Consider the following 21,295-nt stretch of genomic DNA (forward strand, 5'->3'; position numbering starts at 1 on the left):
TCTCTACAGAGGGAATGTTAGTTTAGGCTAATGAATAACCTGTTTCACGTTTTCTGGGGAATATGTCAGTAACGTCAGTAAATAAACTGCATGTTTCTCTGCCTTTGCAGATAAGACAATTCCCCCCGCCCCGCCCACAAACTTGCAATTGTGGACAGATAAAAAGGTAAATAAGGTAACATGTAAAATTTGAAAGTTACCTTCTTATTCTGCCACGTTTACACATAGTACTTGCAACCAGGTGGCTGAGAAGACACAGCAACATCCAAGATGTATCAAACTAACTAAAAAACCCTTCAATTTAACTAGATTGTCTAATTGAAGATATGTTATATTCACAGAAGAGAGTCAATGTGAAGCCTAGAAAAAGGGAGGCCAGAACTCATCAGTGTAGTACTGCTCTCCAGCAAAGCTGCATGCGTCAGACCATCACGGCTGGTCAGAGGTGGCCAGCTCTACCCACTTTGCTTCCAACTTGAACCAAACTTCTGATTTTGTTTCCATGAGAACTGGTCTTACAGGGAGAATGCACTTATAAAGCACAACTATCCAGGTCCTCCTCTTCAGTCATTTACTCACTGCAAATGAATAGGGACCATAGTTTTACGTCAAGGGTAAGAAAATTTCAAAGTACTCTCCAAAACGTCACTCATTCACTTGTGATCCATTAGTCTGATAGGAGAGAAGTAGTAAGTATAATCAAAGGTAGCATTCTGTAAAGTCACATTACGTTAGCTTGTTTTATCCATGCAAGTCTTACTGTACATGAATTGGAGAAAAGGAGACTCTAGGCTAAAAAAGCAGTTTCCAAATAGCCATTATATATCTACTACCCACAGAAAAACGTAATCAATTTAGTTTATCTCAGACCTTCCAATAGAAGCAGCCGTACATATGCCTTACATACGGTATAGTGTCAGCTGCCGCCTTCTGCTTCACCTCAAATCCTGCATGAAGTTAGGTGGTTTAAAATAACTTCTGTCGATGATGAGCCATACATTTAACAGACACTAGTCCTCATTAATTGTGGAGATTGTTTTGTGAAGTCTTGTTAACACTGAAATTAGTTAATATTGAATCACTGCTCCTAGGGGAAATAACAGGGTTAGATACCTGTGAGCCTGTCACACTTTCATCAACTCATACATAGCTTTATGTGTCATTTAAAACACACACACACACACACACACACACACACACACACACACACGAATGACCTTGAAAAGGATACTTGTTTATGAGAGCTGAAACAACAAGGCAGACTTTTTTGACCTCAGCTGGGAACATGTGCATTTCAGGTGACTCAAAATTTGATGCCCTGTGCATGTCTGCAAATGACTGAAATCTACTGTTTGCACAAGTAGACTTTTGGGGTTACAAGTAACTTTTAGTGAATTTGCAAATACAAATCATCAAATAATGAAGACTTTTTTTGATGTCAATTCCTGCAAGTAGATCACAGACAACTACTTGAGTTTTGCGGCCTCCTCTAAGAAAATAGACATTTCAAAAATAGAAATGAGTTATCTTCCTATCACACAAGAAATACCGAATTCCAGCTATCCAGTGTATAAAGCAAACTACTGTCTGTGCAAACCCTATCTGTAACTCTAGATTTGGAATGGTTTCCAACTGTGAGAACTTTAGCTTGAGGCATCTTAGAAGTTGCTTTAAAACCTACAGGCTTGAACCATTTTGTAGTCAAATTTTGAGAAACATAGTATATATTCCTCTGCCTTCCTAAACACTGAGGAACGCTTTCATGGTGACTCAAAGATTGTTTTCATCTCAGCAAACTGTCAGAATAGGACAACGGCCAGGCAAAATACAAAATCATCACTGTAATGCCTACTAGGCGCACTGATTTAAGCCATGGGCTAGGAGGTGGGGTTTGGGTATATCCGGTTCCAAATGAAGCCAAGGTGAAAAGCATTCCAGGTACAGAAGCATCATAATGCTTCAACATGCAGGGAGGGAGGGCTGCCATTGTCACAGCCAAGGTTTTATTTGGATTTATTTATTTGCTCCCAAAGGTGAGAGAGCTTAGAGTTGAGATCATTCTAGCATGGTGATGAGATAACCAGATATGCAACTTAGAAAGCTAACTCTGGCAGCAATATGTAGAGAATGGAATAGAGTTAAAACTAGGCCATTCTCTAAAGTGCATTGAAATGGCCAGGAATATCTGGTCTAATGCATGTATCCTGGGCCCCATTCCTGATCTTCTACATCTGTTCTCTAGATGTAGAAGCCCTGTATCTTCATTATTCACAAGTACTTTGGATGATAAGGTATTACATTGAGATAAGTCACAATCATCAAATTAAAGGACTTCTAAAAAGGCTTAAAAAAACGAATCCTAAACTTTGTACACTTAATACGTCTAGTCTTCAGTGTAATTTTTCTGTTATCTATACCCTATCCAACGAATACAGTAGTTGTTACTGTTTTATACCACATAAATGAGAGTTTAAGCTAGTTATCTGCCAGCCTAGAAACCTTAACATAGTCAGTCATATACTGGCATCATCTCAAAAAGACGTTTAGGTCATTTAACAAATAAAATATATGCCTCGATTCAAGAACTCACATGGAAATCTAAATTCATAAACTGCATTACAGACATTGTCTTATGCCTCTTTTTCATAAAATTAAGAAACCTCTGAAGTACTTTCTCATGAAAGAGGTTCTTACACCAATCCCAGCTTATCACCTATTTACCCAAGCCAATTAATTACAAAGAGAAATAAAATAGCATAACATCACTGTGCACTGTTTAAGGAATTTTTATTAAAGCAAGAATTTTATAATCCAAATTACGTTTCCTTGCTCAGTTATCAATTCTGTTATTTAAAACAGAAGTGACATTCTGAGATATGCCACAGTAAAGAATTACAAAATTAAAGAAAGGAATGCTTTAAATTTTTGTACTTTGCTGAAAATTCTTTTTCCCAGGGTCTATAAAACATTAATTTGTTTTTATATTTTACTATTTTTTTGGTTTTTTTTTTGTTGTTTTTAAATCAATAAGTAATCTAGGACTAGCATTATGTTGCTAGACCTGGCATTTGCTCGGTACATAAGGTTCAAAGTTTCCTTTCCTTTTTTTATTTATTTTATATTTTGCAATGTTTTTTTTCCATAATATTTAAGTTTTTCGATGTTTAGGTATTTTTCTTCGGTGAAGCACGAGTTTCTTTTCATGGTCCCTGATCATCTGTAAATGTGGGGGGGAAAAAGGTTATAATCATCAAATTTATGAGACAGAATTTAATGATTCCAACCACTAAAAAGAAAGGATCTTTACCTAAGTGACAGAGGTGCTAACTATAGCTATAATGGCAGTCATATTACAATATATAAATGTATCCAATTAACGTTACACACCTTAAATTTACACACTGTTGTATGTCAAATATTTTAACAAAACAAGAAAAATAACAGGACCAATACTGACACTTATGTAAAGCCCTTGGCCAAATTCAGCCTGTTTACAGGCTGCTTCTGTAAAGCTCCACTGGACCACAGCCATACCCACTGGTTTACATGTTGTCTGTGGCTGTTCTCACACTAACGGTGGAGCAGAGTAGCTTCAACACGTACCACGGCCCCCAAAGCCCCAACTATTTCCTATTTTACAGAAAAGCTTTGCCCATCCCTGGCTTTGGCTACACAGCTACAGCAGCCCATTTCCTGGGGCTAACGAAAGGCAACAGCAGAGGCCAAAAGGCAACTGTCATCACTGCCACCCAAGAAAATGTATTAAGCTATGAAAAGACCTCCAAGAATAGCTATACAGGGCCAATCCCTATTACAGCCATTTAATACAAATTACTATACAAAATGCTTGAAAGGGCTCTGATCTTAAAAATTCAAGTTAGTACCAGGGTAACAGGTAAAGTTCCCTTTAATTCCTCTGTATCTCTATTTCTCTTCGAAAAAGTTGCAATGCATTTGAATTAATGGTAAAATGAGTTTTTGCTATGTTTCAAAATATGCTCAAGCTGTTAAAATAAGAAACATAGGGGGCAGGCTCACTTTAAACAGTTGGAACCCCAGTGGCACTGTTAACTGCTTTCTGGGCAGCCTCTTTTGCTTGGTGGGCTTGTAGTACAGCTACAGCTTCATCAACCTGAAAAAAAGAGAAACTGGTTCTGAAAAATAATTAGACAATAATTTCAAATGGACAACAAACAAATGTCCAACAAAGGCAAATTCCTTTCCTCAGGTGAAAGTGGAAACAACCTTTATCGAAAAACATTCCAACTATATCCGTATCTTTTGGGTTCCATGCCACCACTGTTCTAGAATTATGAACCTCTTGCACTTCTTAACTCTCCCCACCAAAAAGCCCCCAAAGTTGAGAAATATCAGCAAACATCCCTTTCTCCAGTAAAGACGCAGCACAGTTAAGACAGCATGAACGCTGGAGTTACAGTGACTGGATCTGAAACCAAGCTCTGCCATTCACTAGCTGCTTTGTGAGCACTGGGCAAATTGCTTAACCTCTCTATGCTTCAGTTTCCCCGTGTATAAAATGGTGATAACAGCACCATAGGTTATTATTAGGATTTTCAATTAATATTTATAAAACTCTTAGAACTGTGCATGACTTGTATAAAGCACTTATAAATGTCCTAGAAAAATTAAGTTCCTACAAAACATCCTGGAATGTGTACTATAAGAAGCTACTAGATAAATGATAAAATTTAAATTACTTTAGAACGGAGAGACTCTGGAGACTCAAGCATATGAAGAAGTTCTGAATTATCAATCTCCAACAACATGCCAGTGATTTTACCAGCAAGAGTAGGGTGCATGGCTTGAATTAGAGGAAAGAGCCGTTCACCTAGGAACAAAAACATTCAAACACTCCAATCAAAAAAACAAAACATTTTTAAGGCATCTACCATATTAAAACTGGGGTTTAAGAATCTTTTGTACACAGCAAATAAGTGCTAACCCATAATCCACCACTTCAGTATCTTTCATGAGAAGATTGCTATAAAACGGATTAAGATCTACCACAAGGCAATTACTTCTTGGCAGCTGTCAGTTTGCCAAAAAAAAAAGATGAACTGAAGCTATGTTTACTATTAAAATGTTAAATCTGTACTCAGGCAAAATCAAAGTGGTTTACTCATTTGGTTCAAATTCCTTCTTCCAAAAATGTGGCAGGGTACATGGCAAGCAATGCCCTATTATGCTGTCCACCAAAAGCAACATTTTAATAGCTTTTCCAGGCAGACAAACTGTGCCATCATAACCATTCATGCCAATGCACATCCTGCCACCCTAGCTGTCATTTTTAGGTACAGAGGAGGTCTAAATGTCTTCCTATTTTCTAGTGTCTCTATAACTGACTAGGTGGGACAAAAGTACTTACCCAACATTTGCTTCTGTTCTTGAGGAGGGGCAGATGCCAACATGGAAGCAGTCAAAGGTTCCTGACCTTGTACATGAACAGCAGGCTAGAAAGAAAACGGGAAAATTCCTAAGTTTAAAAAGTACAGAAGTAATGGCAAATACAAATACAGCCATCATTGGAAATTAACTGGATAAAGACTGTAATCTAAACATAAATAGAAGCTGAGTGATTCGGAAATAGAGTCTAAGGTAGCTATACTAACAAACACCTAAGTGCTCAAGTATTGTAAGCACAGGGGATGTTGAATTTTCTTTTTTATCTGGAGTATTCTTTGGAATCATACTTCTATGATCAACAATGATTTTGGTCCTAGGGTCAAAAAGAAAAAGGTAAGCCAAATCTCACAAACTAAACTTATTTCACCCTTTCTTACAACTATGCCAGACAAAACTCTCACGTAAGTAATTCAGGATGAGGGACTGCTGAATGCTTATCTAGTTCCTAGAATATAGCACATAGAAGACATTTTTACGTACTATCAATTAGTGGCACCTCAACAAGATATTCTACATAGCTTAAGCTCTCATATATCATACAGTTGTCTTCAATGTCTTTGACTGAGATCAAGGACGGTCCTCTTTATAAAGAAATCACTAAATCCACACCTGCTGCATGGTAACTTGTGGCTGTGCGTTAAGATGTTGTTGAGGATTGCGAACTCCCGCAGCGTATTTATACTGTGGAACGGTGCGAACAGCAGGAGTAGCTGCAGCTGCAGCAGCTGCAGGACGTGGACCCATTGTCTGTGTTGATGTGTTAGCTAAAAAAAATAAAAAGATTTTCGTATTTATCTTGCTATTTAAAATTGGAGACCAACTTTTACAGGAAGGGTTAAGACTCACCAACACGCTGTGTCGACATGACTCGTGGAACCTGTGAAGAAGCTGGTCTCATAGTACTAAATGGTGGTCTAGGAGCGGCTGGGCGGATAGCACCGGGCATATTTTGGAATGCTATGTTTAAAGATACGAACACACATTAACTGGGAGAAACTCACCAAGTGTTCATGCCGCTTTTTCAGAGCTGAGGTTTGCACAAAAGGCTATAGATGACCAAACATAAACAAACCATTTTTAAAAGCTTAGGCTCCTATATGCCATTTCTCCAGACTTAATCATATCAGAGCATCAGTAAATAAAAAGTTTTCATTCATACAAGGACAAGTACTTATTAAAATATCTAAATATGATACATGAACCTGATTCTAAGTGTTCCTGCAATACAGCACTATTCCACAGGATAAGGCTGAAAATGCCTGGACCCTGGTCCTCATACATGGAACAAGATCTTTTAAAACTACTGCCTAACCAAATATGAAATTGAGTTGGATGCATTCCCAAACTTGTCATAAAGGAAAATCAAAACGGCATAGATATTGCTGTCTTAAGGAATGGTGAAACATTTTACAATGTTTTTTTAAAAACAAAATGCTAGGATCCCCAAAATGAACACCCATAAAAATAAACTATAAAAAGCAAGAGCTAATATACCATTGGGATATAACAGCTAATTCGCCTCATTTATGTTTTTAGTTCAAATACTTTGCAACCTTAAAAAAAAAAAAAAAGCTTACGATGAGGTCTGGCACCCTGAGCAGTCCAGCGAGGACTTGGTCTTAGTTGAGCAATTTGGCTAGGAGGATAGTATGCAGCACGGTTCTGAGTCTGTAGAAAGCAAGCAAATGTATCAGCTAAAGAAAAAAGCAAATAATGCAACTAGGTATGCACTCAAAACATTTAGCAGGTCCTCACACTCTAAGCATTTTTCAAATCCAATCATAATTAACATCTCTTCATCTTAGGGCTTTATTTATTTTTTAGTGGGGGCACAAAACATTAAAGATGACTGAAGAGGAAAACCTTCACGAGCTTTTTATTCTCTTCTAAAACCTACCTGTGGGATAGCTGCCATGAAGTAACCTGAAGGAGGTGCTGGCTGGTAGGGGTTGATTACAGGGTTGGGCACAGCTCTTACACTTGCCATTCTCTGCATATACTGGTTAGTGAGGTGAGCCTGGCGCTCTTCTTTGCGCTGAGCTAAAGCTACATACAATGGCTTGGTGGCCACAATTCTACCATTCATTTCTGTAACTGCTTTAGTGGCTTCTTCTGGGGAGGAGAAACACACAAATCCAAATCCTTTGCTGCGACCACCCTCCATCATAACCTATTAAAAGAAAGTGGAAGAAAACACATGATTAATGCAATGGTAGATGAGGCACAAAAAGCAGAGTATCAACTATAGCCACCGACTCACATTTAACTAAACCCTGTCAATGCTTTCATCATTTTTTCCCACAATTTTTCCCTTGACATCCAAATATTAAGGGTAAACTACATGCATGCATTATCCCAGCCAAGCAAAAGAAGTAAAGGGGTGGAGGTCCAATAGCAACTTTGTTAAAGTTTTAGATTTTCAATATTAAGGTTTAATTTCTAAATACAATCAAGGCCTACTAAATTTTAGCACCACTAAAAACATGCACAATTAAAATTTGACTATTTAGCAATTCGAGCTGACAAGATGCTTTCATTACTCGTTAGAGGGGAGGAAAAAACAGTTGAATATCATAGTATCCACATTTCAAAATTAAACTTTCACATTCAAGACCATAAGGGCCATAAATATTGGGGTATAAACAATATTCAGGAAGCTCACAATGACTCAAAATCTTTTAAACAAGCAACGAGGAGATGCGAAGAACTTCTCAGTAGCCTTGCAATATACATAAGCGTGCTATACAGCTACATTAAGCAGCATGCTGGTGGCACAGAACAAACAAAACAGCGATCAAACAGAGACCAATGATCTTACATAAATGCAGAATCAAAACAACAGAACAACTGGGCTCAAGGATACAGAGAACAGAATGGTAGTTGCCAGAGAGGTACGGGGGTGAAGGTAGCTAAAAAGTACCAACTCCCACGTATAAAGCAAGTCATGGGGTCGTATTGTACAGCATGGGGACTACAGATAATACTGTATTATACATCTGAAAGTTGCTGAGAGTAGATCTTTACAGTTACCATTACAAGAAAAAAAATGTTTTGTAATGAATGTTAACTAGACTTATTGTGATCACTTTGCAGTATATACAACTATCAAACAATTATGTTACATACTTGAGTATGCTTATGTCAATTGTATCTCAAAAAAGAGTCCAGAAACATACCCATGCAATTATGGGAACTTCTTATGTTAAAGCTTACATTTTAAAACAGTGGGGAAAAGACGGACTTTGGACTATCTAGTACGTGGTACAAAGGGATAATTTTGAATTAACTTACAGCTCTTACTCACATCACATTGAAAAACATCAAACTGCCAGATAAGATTCTGTATCTGAACATAAGATGCAAAAATACAGGGCAACTAAGGGCAACTAAGATGACACAAGACCCCCAAAGTCCTAAGTGGAAGACTTAGAGAAAATACTTGCAACATAAAACAAAGCGCTGACGTGAAATTTCCCCTAAATCAGTAAAGATAACCAACGCAGTATAAAAATATGCAAAGAATAGGCTAAACAAGTAAACACATAAAAAGTACATCTCATTTAAAAAGATGCATACCACTTTCTACTAAATTGACAAGACTAGTAGTAATTTAATTTGTTCAGCCTTTTGGGGACAATTCAGTTGTATGAATTTTAAATACACACACACCCACTAACCGGAAACTTCAATTCTTGAACTCCAGAAATACTGGTGTGTGTGCAAAAATATATGTATAAAGATGTTTATTAGAGTGGTGGGTCTAACAGTGTTGGCACGCAAAGCACACCAAATGACCAATAATACAGGCACAGTAGAATACGTTATGGTACATCTGTACCATGAATATTCAGCCCTTAGCAAAAAATGAGCAAATGCCTACAATAAATATGAACCTAGATCTGTTAAGTAAAAAGACAAGTTGCAGAATAGGTATACTATGATCCTGTTTTATAAAAACTGTTTATATGTATACAAAAAGTATACAAGCATGGAAAATTATCTGGAAAGGCCAACCAAACTCCTTTTGAAGACTGAAAATGAAAAATGGAGGGGTCACCTTTTTACACTTCTGTCTTGACCAATTTGTTTTTCGGCAAGCATTATCAAATTAACATAATGACCTCCTCTCCCAGAATTCCTGCGAAACCTTTTCACCTCCTTGCCAACAGCGATATGATCCACAAAGGACTTTTTGAAAAGGACTTAAAAAAGACCCTCCTTTGTAAAACATGCATGCTTCTTCATACATTCAAAACAAACTGACGCACAATATTCAATTTAAGTGATTTTCAGGGAACATACTGAGGATAAACAAACTCAGGAATAGATTCTCTCATACTCCAGGTTCTTTTACAAAAGCACAGGCTGAATGAAACAGAACACAACTACCTCACTTGCATTTTTATGTGTATTCCTCTACTATGCTCCTTAACATTCTCTCGTAGAAGTTCCCTTGGTCAATGGGGTTGCAGAATAGAAAGATCAGCCAGGAGGTCACTCCAGAGCACCCAGTTTTAACTTTTCCTCTACTCTTTTGAGAATCTGTTTAAAGTTTTACATACTCTTCCCACCCCTCAAGGTACATACATACAGAACTTTAAATACAGAAGGATTCTTGGGCCATGGACACCAGAAAAAACACCTAAAGCAGAGGTTCTTATATCAAAATTCCAGAATTTAAACTAGAATCTTACTGTTGTATTTCTTAATTTCTGATTTCAAGTAAAAGCAAACATGATCTCTACCTTTACTGTTAGGGGGCTTTAAGTTTGACTCCCCAGAGTGAATTCTGTAAGCAAGTATAGATTAGCTCAAATAGTAACTATTACAGTTCCCTAATAAATTGCTTTCTTTAACCAGTAAAATAACTAGTTTAACAGAGTACAGAACAGTGCATATCATGTGATGATAAACCACTATGGTCATCAAATGCAACCTTTCCAGCCACTTCAAATCTGAATATGTTGTTTTTTTTTTTTCCCCCAGTACGCGGGCCTCTCACTGTTGTGGCCTCTCCCGTTGCGGAGCACAGGCTCCGGACGCGCAGGTTCAGCGGCCATGGCTCACGGGCCCAGCTGCTCCGCGGCACGTGGGATCTTCCCGGACCGGGGCACGAACCCGCATCCCCTGCATCGGCAGGTGGACTCTCAACCACTGCGCCACCAGGGAAGCCCTGAATGTAAGTTTTTGAAGTAATGAAGCAAAGATATGATTTTCTGAAAACTGAAAGGCTGATTTTTTAGAGAAAAGCAAAAACTATTTGACCATTCATTTATAAAGAAAAACACTCCATATGAAATATAAAATTTATATACATATATCCATGGGCATGGATTTTCCCCAAATCTTAAAAAAAAAGTGCATTGGGCTTCCCTGGTAGTGCAGTGGTTGAGAGTCCACCTGCCGATGCAGGGGACGCGGGTTGGTGCCCTGGTCCGGGAAGATCCCACGTGCCGCGGAGCGGCTGGGCCCGTGAGCCATGGCCGCTGGGCCTGCACGTCCGGAGCCTGTGCTCCGCAACGGGAGAGGCCACAACAGTGAGAGGCCCGCGCACCGCAAAAAAAAAAAAGAAAAGAAAAGTGCATCATATGCTTTACCTTTGCACTAGTGATTGTACCGAACGGAGAAAACTCTTTCCGGAGACGTTCATCATCAATACCATCATCGAGATTTTTCACATAAAGGTTAACACCCTAAAATAAAGAAAAAAAAATTTAGAAAAAGGAAAAAGAAAACCATAGTGGTACTTAAGCATACTTCCTATTATCTTATCCCATATTTCCTCTCCTTTTCCCCTCTCAAACCCTCCAGTTACCTGTCAGTAACTGAAATGAACATAAAATAGGTTTCCTCATCCCTGTCTTATTTTTGCTCGTTCAGTTAAATAATGAACCTGGTATCTGGTGATCCTATCTTGCTTCATCTGTTCAAATTTGCGCTTAAGTTCCGTCTGTCTTTCCACTTTTTTCTGGGCTCGACCAACGTAAATTTGTTTTCCATTGAGCTCCTTTCCGTTCATCTCATCCACAGCCTTACAAAGACCACAAAATTTTAATTACTAACTTGCAATATATAAATTCATTTTTTAACAATAAAGAAAATTTGTTAGATTATAAAAGCTAAAGATGTACCCACCATAAAAACTAAACTTTGAGGTTTTAAGACAACAGAGGTTTTCAATTTATACCCTCAAAATATATAAAATGCAAGTAATTCAAAACAATATATGTGGAGATGAACATGTAGACTAGCCGTTGGTACGCACGTGTATTTCAATGCAAGAGCAACTCAACTTTATACCCCCACGTCTTACTATAAAATACAGAAAAACCCACACTGCCTTTGGTTAGTATATTTTAAGTCTTACTTTCTGTGCATCTTCATGCCTTTCAAAGCTTACAAATCCAAAACCTTTGGATTTTCCACTCTCATCAGTCATTACTTTCACACTTAAGGCAGGTCCTAAAAAAAATTTTTTTAATGATTCAAAGATATTCCATACAACATTTAGTTTATACATTTCAAGTTTTAATACACAAACAAAGCCATGAAAAAAATATAAAAATGGAGATTAAAAAAAACTCCAAGCCTCCAGAAATTTATTCCTCCTATAACCACCCTCTTCTCTCCCACCATGGGCACTAAATATTCTCTTAAAGACCCTTTATTTCTACTAAGAAGCTAAGTTAATACTCTATTCCCTGAAACACTCCTCCTTCCATTTAAGGAGATATGTTTTAGACAAATGTAAATGATGATGAAGTTTTATTCTTAGCATCAGTACAAAACAGATGCATTATTTTAAAACAATTTGTTTTTCTTTAAGAATTTTTAAGCCTTGGCCCACTTGATTTTCAACAAGGAGTAGAAGAGGAAACACGGGGTTTGACCTTTGACATAGCAGAAGCACCTGGAGGAGGTGGCATGTTTCTGAAGACACATATTCCCCCACCACTCCCTCAAATAAAACAGACTTAACCGAAGTGCTAAGTATTATCTCAGGTAGGTAGGGAAAAAAGATTACACATCACATCTGATTACAGAGAATCTGCAAGATGTATGGGCACTTATCAACTGTTTAGAGGGTTCAATGTGGCATGCCAGCTTGGCAATAGTAAAGTATTAGATGTCCTCACATTCTTTATGATTTGAGATGCTTTTAAAAAGGGACACCTATTTAAGTTAAACAAAAAGGAAAGCAAAGGTAAGGGGCAAGTAAATCACCTGCAAGGGTACAATTTAAAGTTCATTTTCTGATCAGCTACACAACTATCTAAAGTGAGACCGGTTACACACTTCATGGGAAAATCTGGATCTTTGTCTTTAGAAGTCATTATTTTAAATTGCTCAAACATGATGCTGAGACTGGCCAAATATCCCAAAGCTGGCCAGCTTTCCCGTCCCATAATTAAAGACTACACTCCAACCTAAGTTGGCTGTGTCTCATGCAATGCCTCTGATGAGATGGGATCTGCTAGTGCATAAATCCAGCACATTTCTTAACATAGCAAAAGCTTTTAAGATCTGTTCCAATTACACAGTCACACCTTACGGTGCTAATACAATGCTATTAACCTTTAAACTGGATAGAATTCTATTTATATGCTAAGTATAATGGACTATCAGTAGCTTAATCCAAGTAACTACAATATTTTAAAATATGTGAAGTCCCATTTACTTTTTTAGTACAAAGTATTAGCCAAAACTAACATTGAACAATTACTCAGAACTGAGTATAAAAATTTAATTCAGACACATTACCAAACTTGCCAAAGAGATCCTTAAGGCGCTCGTCATCCATGTCTTCTCCAAAATTCTTGATGTAAACATTGGTGAACTCTTTTGCCCTAGCTCCGAGTTCTGCTTCTCGTTCCTTACGAGACTTAAATCGTCCAACAAATCTAATAAAATAGATAAGAACTATAAAATTAGGTTCTATTTTATGAAGTTCAGGTTAATTAAGCCTGATGGTTGACTCTGTAATAGTTACTGATAATTTCAGAATCTCTAATAAAAAGCAAACTATAAAACAGAAATAGGGCCTTAAGTGAAATGTGAGAACAAACCTCTTAACTATAATCACGAAAAAGAACATTTTTCTTAATACACACTCCTCTCCCTTCCTTCTAGCTAACCTAGGGTTAAGAAGATTACGTCCAGCAATACAGACTAGTGGAGTATGCCTGCACCACGCCAGTGAAAAAACAGAAAAGCTTTTATCGTTGCTGTTTCAACATGGCTCTTGCACTTCGTTTGCAATCTCCTAAAATATAAATTTAAGCTACCGAATTCTGTACTCTAACATACAACAGCCTGGAACAAATTTCTTTGCAGCACTGTCAACAAAACGTGTTTTAAAAATTGAGGATTTCCCTAAAAGTAGTACATGTGTCATTAAACAATATAATATACATCAAAAAACCATCACCCAGGGGCTTCCCTGGTGGTGCAGTGGTTGAGAGTCTGCCTGCCAATGCAGGGGACACAGGTTCGAGCCCTGGTCTGAGAGGATCCCACATCCCGCGGAGCAACTAGGTCCGTGAGCCACAACTACTGAGCCTGCGCTTCTGGAGGTTGTGCTCCGCAACAAGAGAGGCCGTGATACTAAGAGGCCCCCGCCTGCCACACCTAGAGAAAGCCTTCCCACAGAAACAAAGACCCAACACAGCAAAAATAAATAAATTAATTAATAAACTCCTACCCCCAACATCTTCTTAAAAAGAAAAAAACAAAAAAAACCATCGCCCATAATCCCACCCAAATCATGACTGACTTTTCGTAGGCCTTTTTGTTCTCTGCGCTTAAGAACGTTAGTCCAGCACAATTCCTTTCCATAGGAGACACCTACATTTTATTCCTTTAGCCGCACCCCACACCTCCCCCCACCCATACGGTGCTGCTTCTCCATGCAATTAGTTTTATAAGTTCTCAGTGGGAACATGATATTCCATTGTGGACAACAAAACTTTCTTTTGTAAATAATGCCGCAACGTTATGAAACTTTGTTATTTGTTCTTAGGATAGAGTTGCAGAAATCATGGCAGCTCGAAAGGTATATAAATGATCTTAAGTTTATACCTACAAACTGCTTTCCAAAAAGGATTATATCATTTTATACTCAAAAAACAGCAATAAATCAAGTTCTTTGTTTAATCTAGACCTCCACCAGTGGTAGCCATTCTTTTTTTTCCCCTAAAGCACTGCTGACAGGCAAAAGATAGCTTCATCTCTGAATACTAATGATGCTGAACATTTTTCTCATTTAAAGATGTATTATTTTTAAGAATTAGCCCTTGTAAACATTGTTCCCATTGAGGAGTTGCTGGTTTTCTTAGACTTGTATGGGGTTCTTTACATACTACAGTCTTTCCTTAATCATGTAATTGATGGAACTCAAACAGTAACACCGTGTGCATGACTCCTCCATGTACAGACTGACCATCCCACTTGATGCAGATTTATGAGAACCGCACCTTAAGAGTGACGCAGTTGACCTGTAAGAACCAAACCCAATTTGCGTGCCATCACTGCAGTTTACATGAGCTCACAGCTCACTTACAATGTGACCTCACAGCTGAATTTGCCTAATTAAGCAAAATCCACTGGCATTGAAGATAAAATTGAGATTTGTAATGTCTTTAGGCTCACAAAATCTGTATTTTTACAACTTGTAGCAGAAAGTCTTATAGAGGTTTTATCAGTGTCATTATTTTAAAAGTTTGCAACTTTTAAGAACAAGTTTATTTCAGAAAAGATTAATCATGAAGACTTCTGGTTTAATTACAATTTATCTTTACATGGGGAAGGGAGCCAAAAGGTGTTGAAACAACAATTATGACAATCTTTAAACTCCATCAATAAACTGTGGGAGTAAAGCCAAGCAGAGAGTCACCCTGGGCTCTGAATTTAGACCACTGGGTTTGTATCGCAGTTTATGTCATACCAGCATGTAAATACAGGCAAGTTATTTTAGCTTCAGCTTTGAATGTAAAAGGGGCTAATTACTACCTTGGGAATTATGCTTAAGTTTCTGCCTGGATTTCTAGTTTTTCAACTAATATGCACTTATTTTTGAAAAAGCTTTATATTCCAGCATACCTATCTTCTGCTGTTTCTTTTCTGTTTGAATGCTGACCAGCTGTATTAAATTCACTGTTACTTGTATGTTACACTGAATGTGGAGAAAAGACAATTATAAAATCTACCAAGATGTGGTTTATTAATTTTCACTTTAGCTGTATCTCTTCTAAGAGCACAAATATATTACTTGTAAAATGCATGAATTGAACTATTAAAGCATTTGAAGAATGATTAACTAAATATTTATACTTACACTTTGCGATCATTTAGAAGCATCCCATTCATTTTTTCAATAGCTCTTTCAGCTGCTTCTTGTGTCTCAAAATGCACAAATCCATAACCCTTGGAACCATTTTCATCACAAACCACCTAGGGAAAAATATGTAATAATTTTTCATTACTTGCTATTGATTTAGCATTTTTCCAGTACTCAGAGATAACCTGTCAGCTACCTAACCTGGGCATTTGGGAAATAAAGATATCCATTAACAGAGAGCATGGTTGCTATCTTAAGGAATAAACTACAAGTAACTAAAACACTGTAAGTATGTTTACCTGTCATATTTTTGCTTACCTTACATGAAAGGATGTTACCAAAAGCAGAAAATGTATCATACAGTGCTTTATTATCAATGGATTTGTCCAAATTTTTAATGAATATGTTGCCCACTCCACTTTTGCGAAGTGATGGATCACGCTGAGACCACATAATGCGTACTGGCTTGCCCTTTATAACATCAAAATTCATGGTGTCCAAAGCACGCTCCGCTGCAGGAAGGACATTTTCAAAATAAATATTATTTCAAAACTTTTATAGCCCACTTAAAATTATATAAACTATTGTGGAGGGAACAGCAGAGCACATGGTCCCTCTTACCCCTTTAAACTTCAAGATGGCTGGATGACTGGTACCTCATACCAGTCTAGATTTAAACTGTACAACGCAAAAAGAGAAGACAAATATGAAAAAACCCCAGATTTCCCACGTTAATTTGTTAATGGATGACGTATCGTTAAGAACTAACTTATTTCTGCAACAACCTCTTCCTTTAATTGCCATGAAATTTAAAAGCACCTTTTTGTTCCTAGTCAACTGTAAAACCGAGATTCCCCTTCACAATCTGCTTAAAAGCAATATAAAGGACAGTAAGCAATTGTAGATTATCCACAAGCAGAACAGTTTATGGATTTTAAAGCATTTTAACTTCTCTATTACTTGTCAAAATTGTTTCTTGCTTATCACTGTCAGTACTGTACAAAAATTAGTCCATTTTCTAAAAAAATTCCTGACTTACTGGGGGGATTTCAGTGATTCATGGCACAATTCCTATGGCCATGTTTAAAAAAAAAAAAAAAAAGAAAGGCTTTATCCATTCAGAAAGACTTGAATCAGGCTTTCAAAACTAAAGTGAAGTTGGACGTACTTAGCTATGTAACACAAAACTTTTGAAATACCAAGTCTATGATAGTCACAATTCACTTTTAATGCTTTAATTACATATAAAACCAATTTTATCTTAGATCATTCATTTACTTAATAACTGATGATTAACCAATTATTTCTGAATAGTGCTAGAAAATTTCAAAATCTACCCTATGATTACATCTATGAAGGATCAAATTATGTGCACCCGTACCATTAAAGAAACACTTATACAGAAGTTTATCCTTTTTTTTTTTTTTTGTGGTACGTGGGCCTCTCACTGTTGTGGCCTCTCCCGTTGCGGAGCACAGGCTCCGGACGCGCAGGCTCAGTGGCCATGGCTCACGGGCCCACCCTCTCCGCAGCATGTGGGATCTTCCCGGACCGGGGCACGAACCCGTGTCCCCTGTATTGGCAGGTGGACTCTCAACCACTGCGCCACCAGGGAAGCCCTATACAGAAGTTTAGACTCTAAATGGAAAAATACATCCTTAAGTAGAAAAGACTAGTCCCTAAAGAGTGGGAACATACAGTCCATTTGAAGTCCTGAAACACCAATTTTCACAAATTCCATGCTAGTGTTAACTGTAAAATTAGTGAGAGGACAAATTTTCCAGCCACTTCTTTCTATAAATGAAAGTTTTAGTTTCTAGAAGATAGTGACAAACAACTGTCAGCTCATTTATCAATTGACCACGCCTACTCAGCTCCCCTCGTTTTTTAGCTGACTTTGCTTGAGCTTCTTTTGAATGAGTCACCTCTTCCTGTTAAATTGGAAACTGGTCACTTTCAGAAGCTATTCTACAAATACATCAATGTAGCAATAAATAAGGGGGAGAAATAAACGGAAACCACTGAAAATAATATTTGGAAAGACAATAATTTGTATATATAGAAATTAAATTAATGGAAGATGGAAAAATGTTACCTTCTTTTGAGTAGTTACAATACTGGTCTACTGCAATAGATGGGTAATACACAGTGAGTGTTCTGTAACCACGGTAACCTGAAGTTCAAATTTTCCAACCCCAAGACATTTTAAAAATTGTTTTTTTCGGATTTAAAATTGTTAGATTTAGAAAAGAATAACAGCCACTTTCAGAAGTTTACATTTCACGCTCTCTAGAATTTGTCCAAGTTTTCTCTAACAACTCTTCAGTTTGGGATTACCTGGCCCAAAATTATCTTCCCTGATCTTTCATTCAGCGATAAATCTTGCCCAGAGTTGGGAAGAACCGTTATGGAGTGACATTTGGAGCTACTGCCTACAGAGCAAAAGGGCAGAAAACCTGCAGTGCAGTTTTACAACTTCGGGCTTGCTGTCACTCAATAGCCTGCCTACCCAAAAATCTCAGCAGTAACTTTACCTAGTGAAAAGCTGATCACTAAATAACTCCAGATCTGTTAATGAAATAAAGTTTCAATTCCACCTTTAAGGCCTTTCCTACAAAAATAAAAATAAATTCTTTATATTTTGTAACACTTGACATATATTCAAGTAGCCAGGGGAAAAAAGGGCAAAAGTGGACCATAAAATCAAGTGAGAATGACTTCTGCAAGTCAATTCATCCAGATATAAAGAAAAATCCTGGCAAGTTATCAGGTCACATATCTGTTTGCCAAATTCTGGATTTTTTGCAAACTGTTTAACTTTACTTTAAAAATACAAGGTTAGCTGCATCTTTTTCCCCATAAATTTCAAGCTGACTCTAGTGCTCAATCATTCCCCATGATGTATGGATATTCTGGACTACTTTAAAAAAAAGGAAACCACCATTAGAATGCCACATAACAGTCCAGTCCAGACGACACTCACAAGTAACATTTTCCAGTCAAAATTGGTGACGGCATTTTTAAGTAAAATCCCTCAAAACCATAGAAACTATTTCAGAGGGAAAAAAATATTCCAAATAAATTACCAGTACTACGAAATTAACTCGATTAAAAAAATCACAACTACCTAAATAGCCTGAGAAAATGATGGCCTCCAAAAGGGTTCTCTTCCACATCCCCTCCCTCCTAACCGGCTGTTAAGAGTGAGAAATGTCTGAACTAGAGGAAAAACCCCAATGCACGTCTCATTGGTAGTTTATACTTCCAGAGCCATCAGTCACTGACAAGTTATTAAGAACGGAATCAGAAGCCTGATACCACCACCAGACCACCATATTAACTTTATTCTAAGTCCCCGAGGCTCCCCCAGGCGATTGGGCCAGTAGCCTGAACAGGCCTCGGGCCTGTGAGGTTACAGGGTTCAACACGTGGTATTTTTCGAGCAACGAAATGCACTTCCTGGGGCGTCCTGGGGCGCCGGCAAGAGCCTCGGGTGGTGGGAGCGCCTCCACCTATTACCGGAAAAGGGGGCTCGGCGCTCAACACCCCAAAATCCCGCAGCTACTGGCGGGAGCGTCGTTTTAGAACCCATTCTCACCCACCCTCCCGGCGCGTCATCACCCTAAAGTTTGAGAGCGGCTGAGGCCGAGAAAATGGTCGCAAAGGAGGAAGTGGCCCGGCGTACGAGGGGCGTGCGGCTGCCGGCAGCGCGGGTCCCTGCGGGCACGGGGAACCGGGGTACTGGCGCCCAAGCCTCGCCCCGCTGGCCCCGGGGAGGGCTGGTGACATGCCCTCCTGCCCCCTCCCCCCGGGCCGCCGGCCTAACCAGCCCGCCGCCGCCGCCTGATTCTCATGGCCGCCCGCCCGCCGTCGGGCCCGGCTCTCACCGTCTGCCGGCTGCTGGAAGTTCACATACGCGTAGCCCAAGGAGCGGCGGGTGATCATGTCCCTGCAGACCCGGATGGAGAGGATGGGCCCGGCCGGGCTGAACTTCTCATAGAGCATAGCCTCGGTCACGTCGGGGTGTAGGTCCCCCACGTAGAGCGAGGCCATGGGGTAGCTGGGGGCGCTGGGGTTCATCTCGGCACGGCTGCCCGCAGGGCCACAGGCCGCGACCTTTCCGTGAGAGGAGAAGAGCGAGTGCTGGGGTCGCGGGCCGGAGCCGGGGGGAGGGGAGCGGGGGCAAGCGCAGAGGGACAAAAATCAACCGGAATCGAAAACTACTCAACAGCCGCAGAACGGAGTCGATCCGCTGCCGCTGGCTGCTGACTGCTGGCTGCTGGCTGCTGGCTGCTGGCTGCTGGCTGCCGGCTGCCGGCTGGGGAGCGAGGGTGGCGGTGTCGGGTCCGGGCAGCGGGAAGGCCTCGGTCTCTTGGTTCCTCCTTGGAGCTGCTGCGGGGCCGCGGGCGGGCGGGTCGGTCTCGGTTGCTTCACCGGGTTATTTTATAAAACAGGAAGAAAAAAAAAATAAAAGTCTCCGGCGGGGGAGACGCGGATTTTTTGTAAATTTTTTTTTGGTTTTTTAAAAGATTTTTTAAGATTTTTTTGGATTTTTTTAATAATAAATGTGTGTTCCGAGGCCGGAGCACACACTCCGCACTCTCAGCACTAACCGCCGGGGAGAAGGGGAAGCACCGCCTCCTGCACCCTCTACTTATACCCCGCGCCGCACTCACCCTGCCCCCGCGCGTCTGACGCCAGGGCCCTACGCGAGCGTCAGCGCCGGAGGAGGAGGAGAAAAGGAGGCGAGGGGGAGGAGGGAAAAGAAAACAGGAGGAGGAAAGAGCAAAGAGGAAGGGAGAGGTGGCGGCGGCGGCCGCTGCGGGGGTGGGGGTGGGGCTGGGGCGGGGCTTATGCGCACGCGCCGCGGCCGGGGGGCGGGGCCCACGCGGTGTAGGGCCCGTGGGGGAAGGGAGGGCCGGCTCGCAGGCTGGTCTCCGAGGAGTCGGGTGGGAAGGCCCCTCCTCCCACACATCCCGCCCCACCTCCACCCGGGAGAAGCGTTAAACCGTCACCTAGGCGGTGGGCGGCGCGCGGGGCTTTCGGGTTTCTCCTCTCTAACCACCCCCCACGTGCACGGCCACCCGGGCCTCCGCGCGGCAGCCAGGCCTGCTCCATTCGCACCCGCCCCTGAGGGACGCTGGGCACGAGTGGACCGGCATGATCCCTTCCAGGCCCAGTTTCCGAAACGTGGGTGAAAGGAGCCAGGACTGACTCCCCAGTTCTCCTACCGGACCGCACTACGAGTCCCAGCGGGCAGCGCCGCCACGCGCCTCGGCCGCAGAAGCGGTGCCTGCTGGGAGCTGGAGTCCCCAACGGCCGCGGCGCTCGCTGACCCCAACTGGCCGCGGATCCTGGCCGCCCGCTCGGGGACCCCCAACCGTCCTGTCGCTGGACCCTGGTCGCCGCCCCGCGGTGCTTCCAATAGAGGAAGGGGGGATGGAGGGGCCCTCGTACTACCGGTCCTCTCGGTTCCGAGCCCTAGACTCTCCCCGGTCTCCCCACTGGGTGCTGTCGTTGGTCAAAGTGATTTTA

The 21,295-nt window shown here is 40.4% G+C and overlaps 1 protein-coding gene across 5 annotated transcripts; it reads right to left on the reverse strand.

The window, feature by feature from the left end:
* Nucleotides 1-2,770: 2,770 nt before the first annotated feature.
* Nucleotides 2,771-21,037, reverse strand: PABPC1 (poly(A) binding protein cytoplasmic 1). 5 transcript variants are annotated; one of them, XM_032609743.1, is made up of 16 exons: nucleotides 20,992-21,037; nucleotides 19,648-20,188; nucleotides 16,079-16,272; nucleotides 15,758-15,873; nucleotides 13,186-13,325; nucleotides 11,792-11,886; nucleotides 11,318-11,455; nucleotides 11,022-11,117; nucleotides 7,322-7,594; nucleotides 7,002-7,092; nucleotides 6,271-6,381; nucleotides 6,034-6,188; nucleotides 5,387-5,471; nucleotides 4,719-4,849; nucleotides 4,039-4,132; nucleotides 2,771-3,217 (listed from the first exon to the last, which is right to left on the reverse strand). In XM_032609743.1, the coding sequence occupies exons 2-15, from the start codon at nucleotides 19,838-19,840 to the stop codon at nucleotides 4,040-4,042; spliced, it is 1,911 nt and encodes a 636-aa protein (XP_032465634.1). In that variant the 5' UTR covers nucleotides 19,841-20,188; nucleotides 20,992-21,037; the 3' UTR covers nucleotides 2,771-3,217; nucleotide 4,039. The 5 variants fall into 5 exon arrangements, with proteins under 5 accessions (XP_032465634.1, XP_032465637.1, XP_032465633.1 ...); XM_032609746.1 differs by lacking the exon at nucleotides 20,992-21,037 and having other exon boundaries at nucleotides 13,195-13,325; nucleotides 19,648-20,400; XM_032609742.1 differs by lacking the exon at nucleotides 20,992-21,037 and having other exon boundaries at nucleotides 19,648-20,400.
* Nucleotides 21,038-21,295: the final 258 nt, after the last annotated feature.

Source organism: Phocoena sinus, chromosome 17, assembly GCF_008692025.1.
Source record: "Phocoena sinus isolate mPhoSin1 chromosome 17, mPhoSin1.pri, whole genome shotgun sequence".
Classification (NCBI taxonomy): domain Eukaryota; kingdom Metazoa; phylum Chordata; class Mammalia; order Artiodactyla; family Phocoenidae; genus Phocoena; species Phocoena sinus.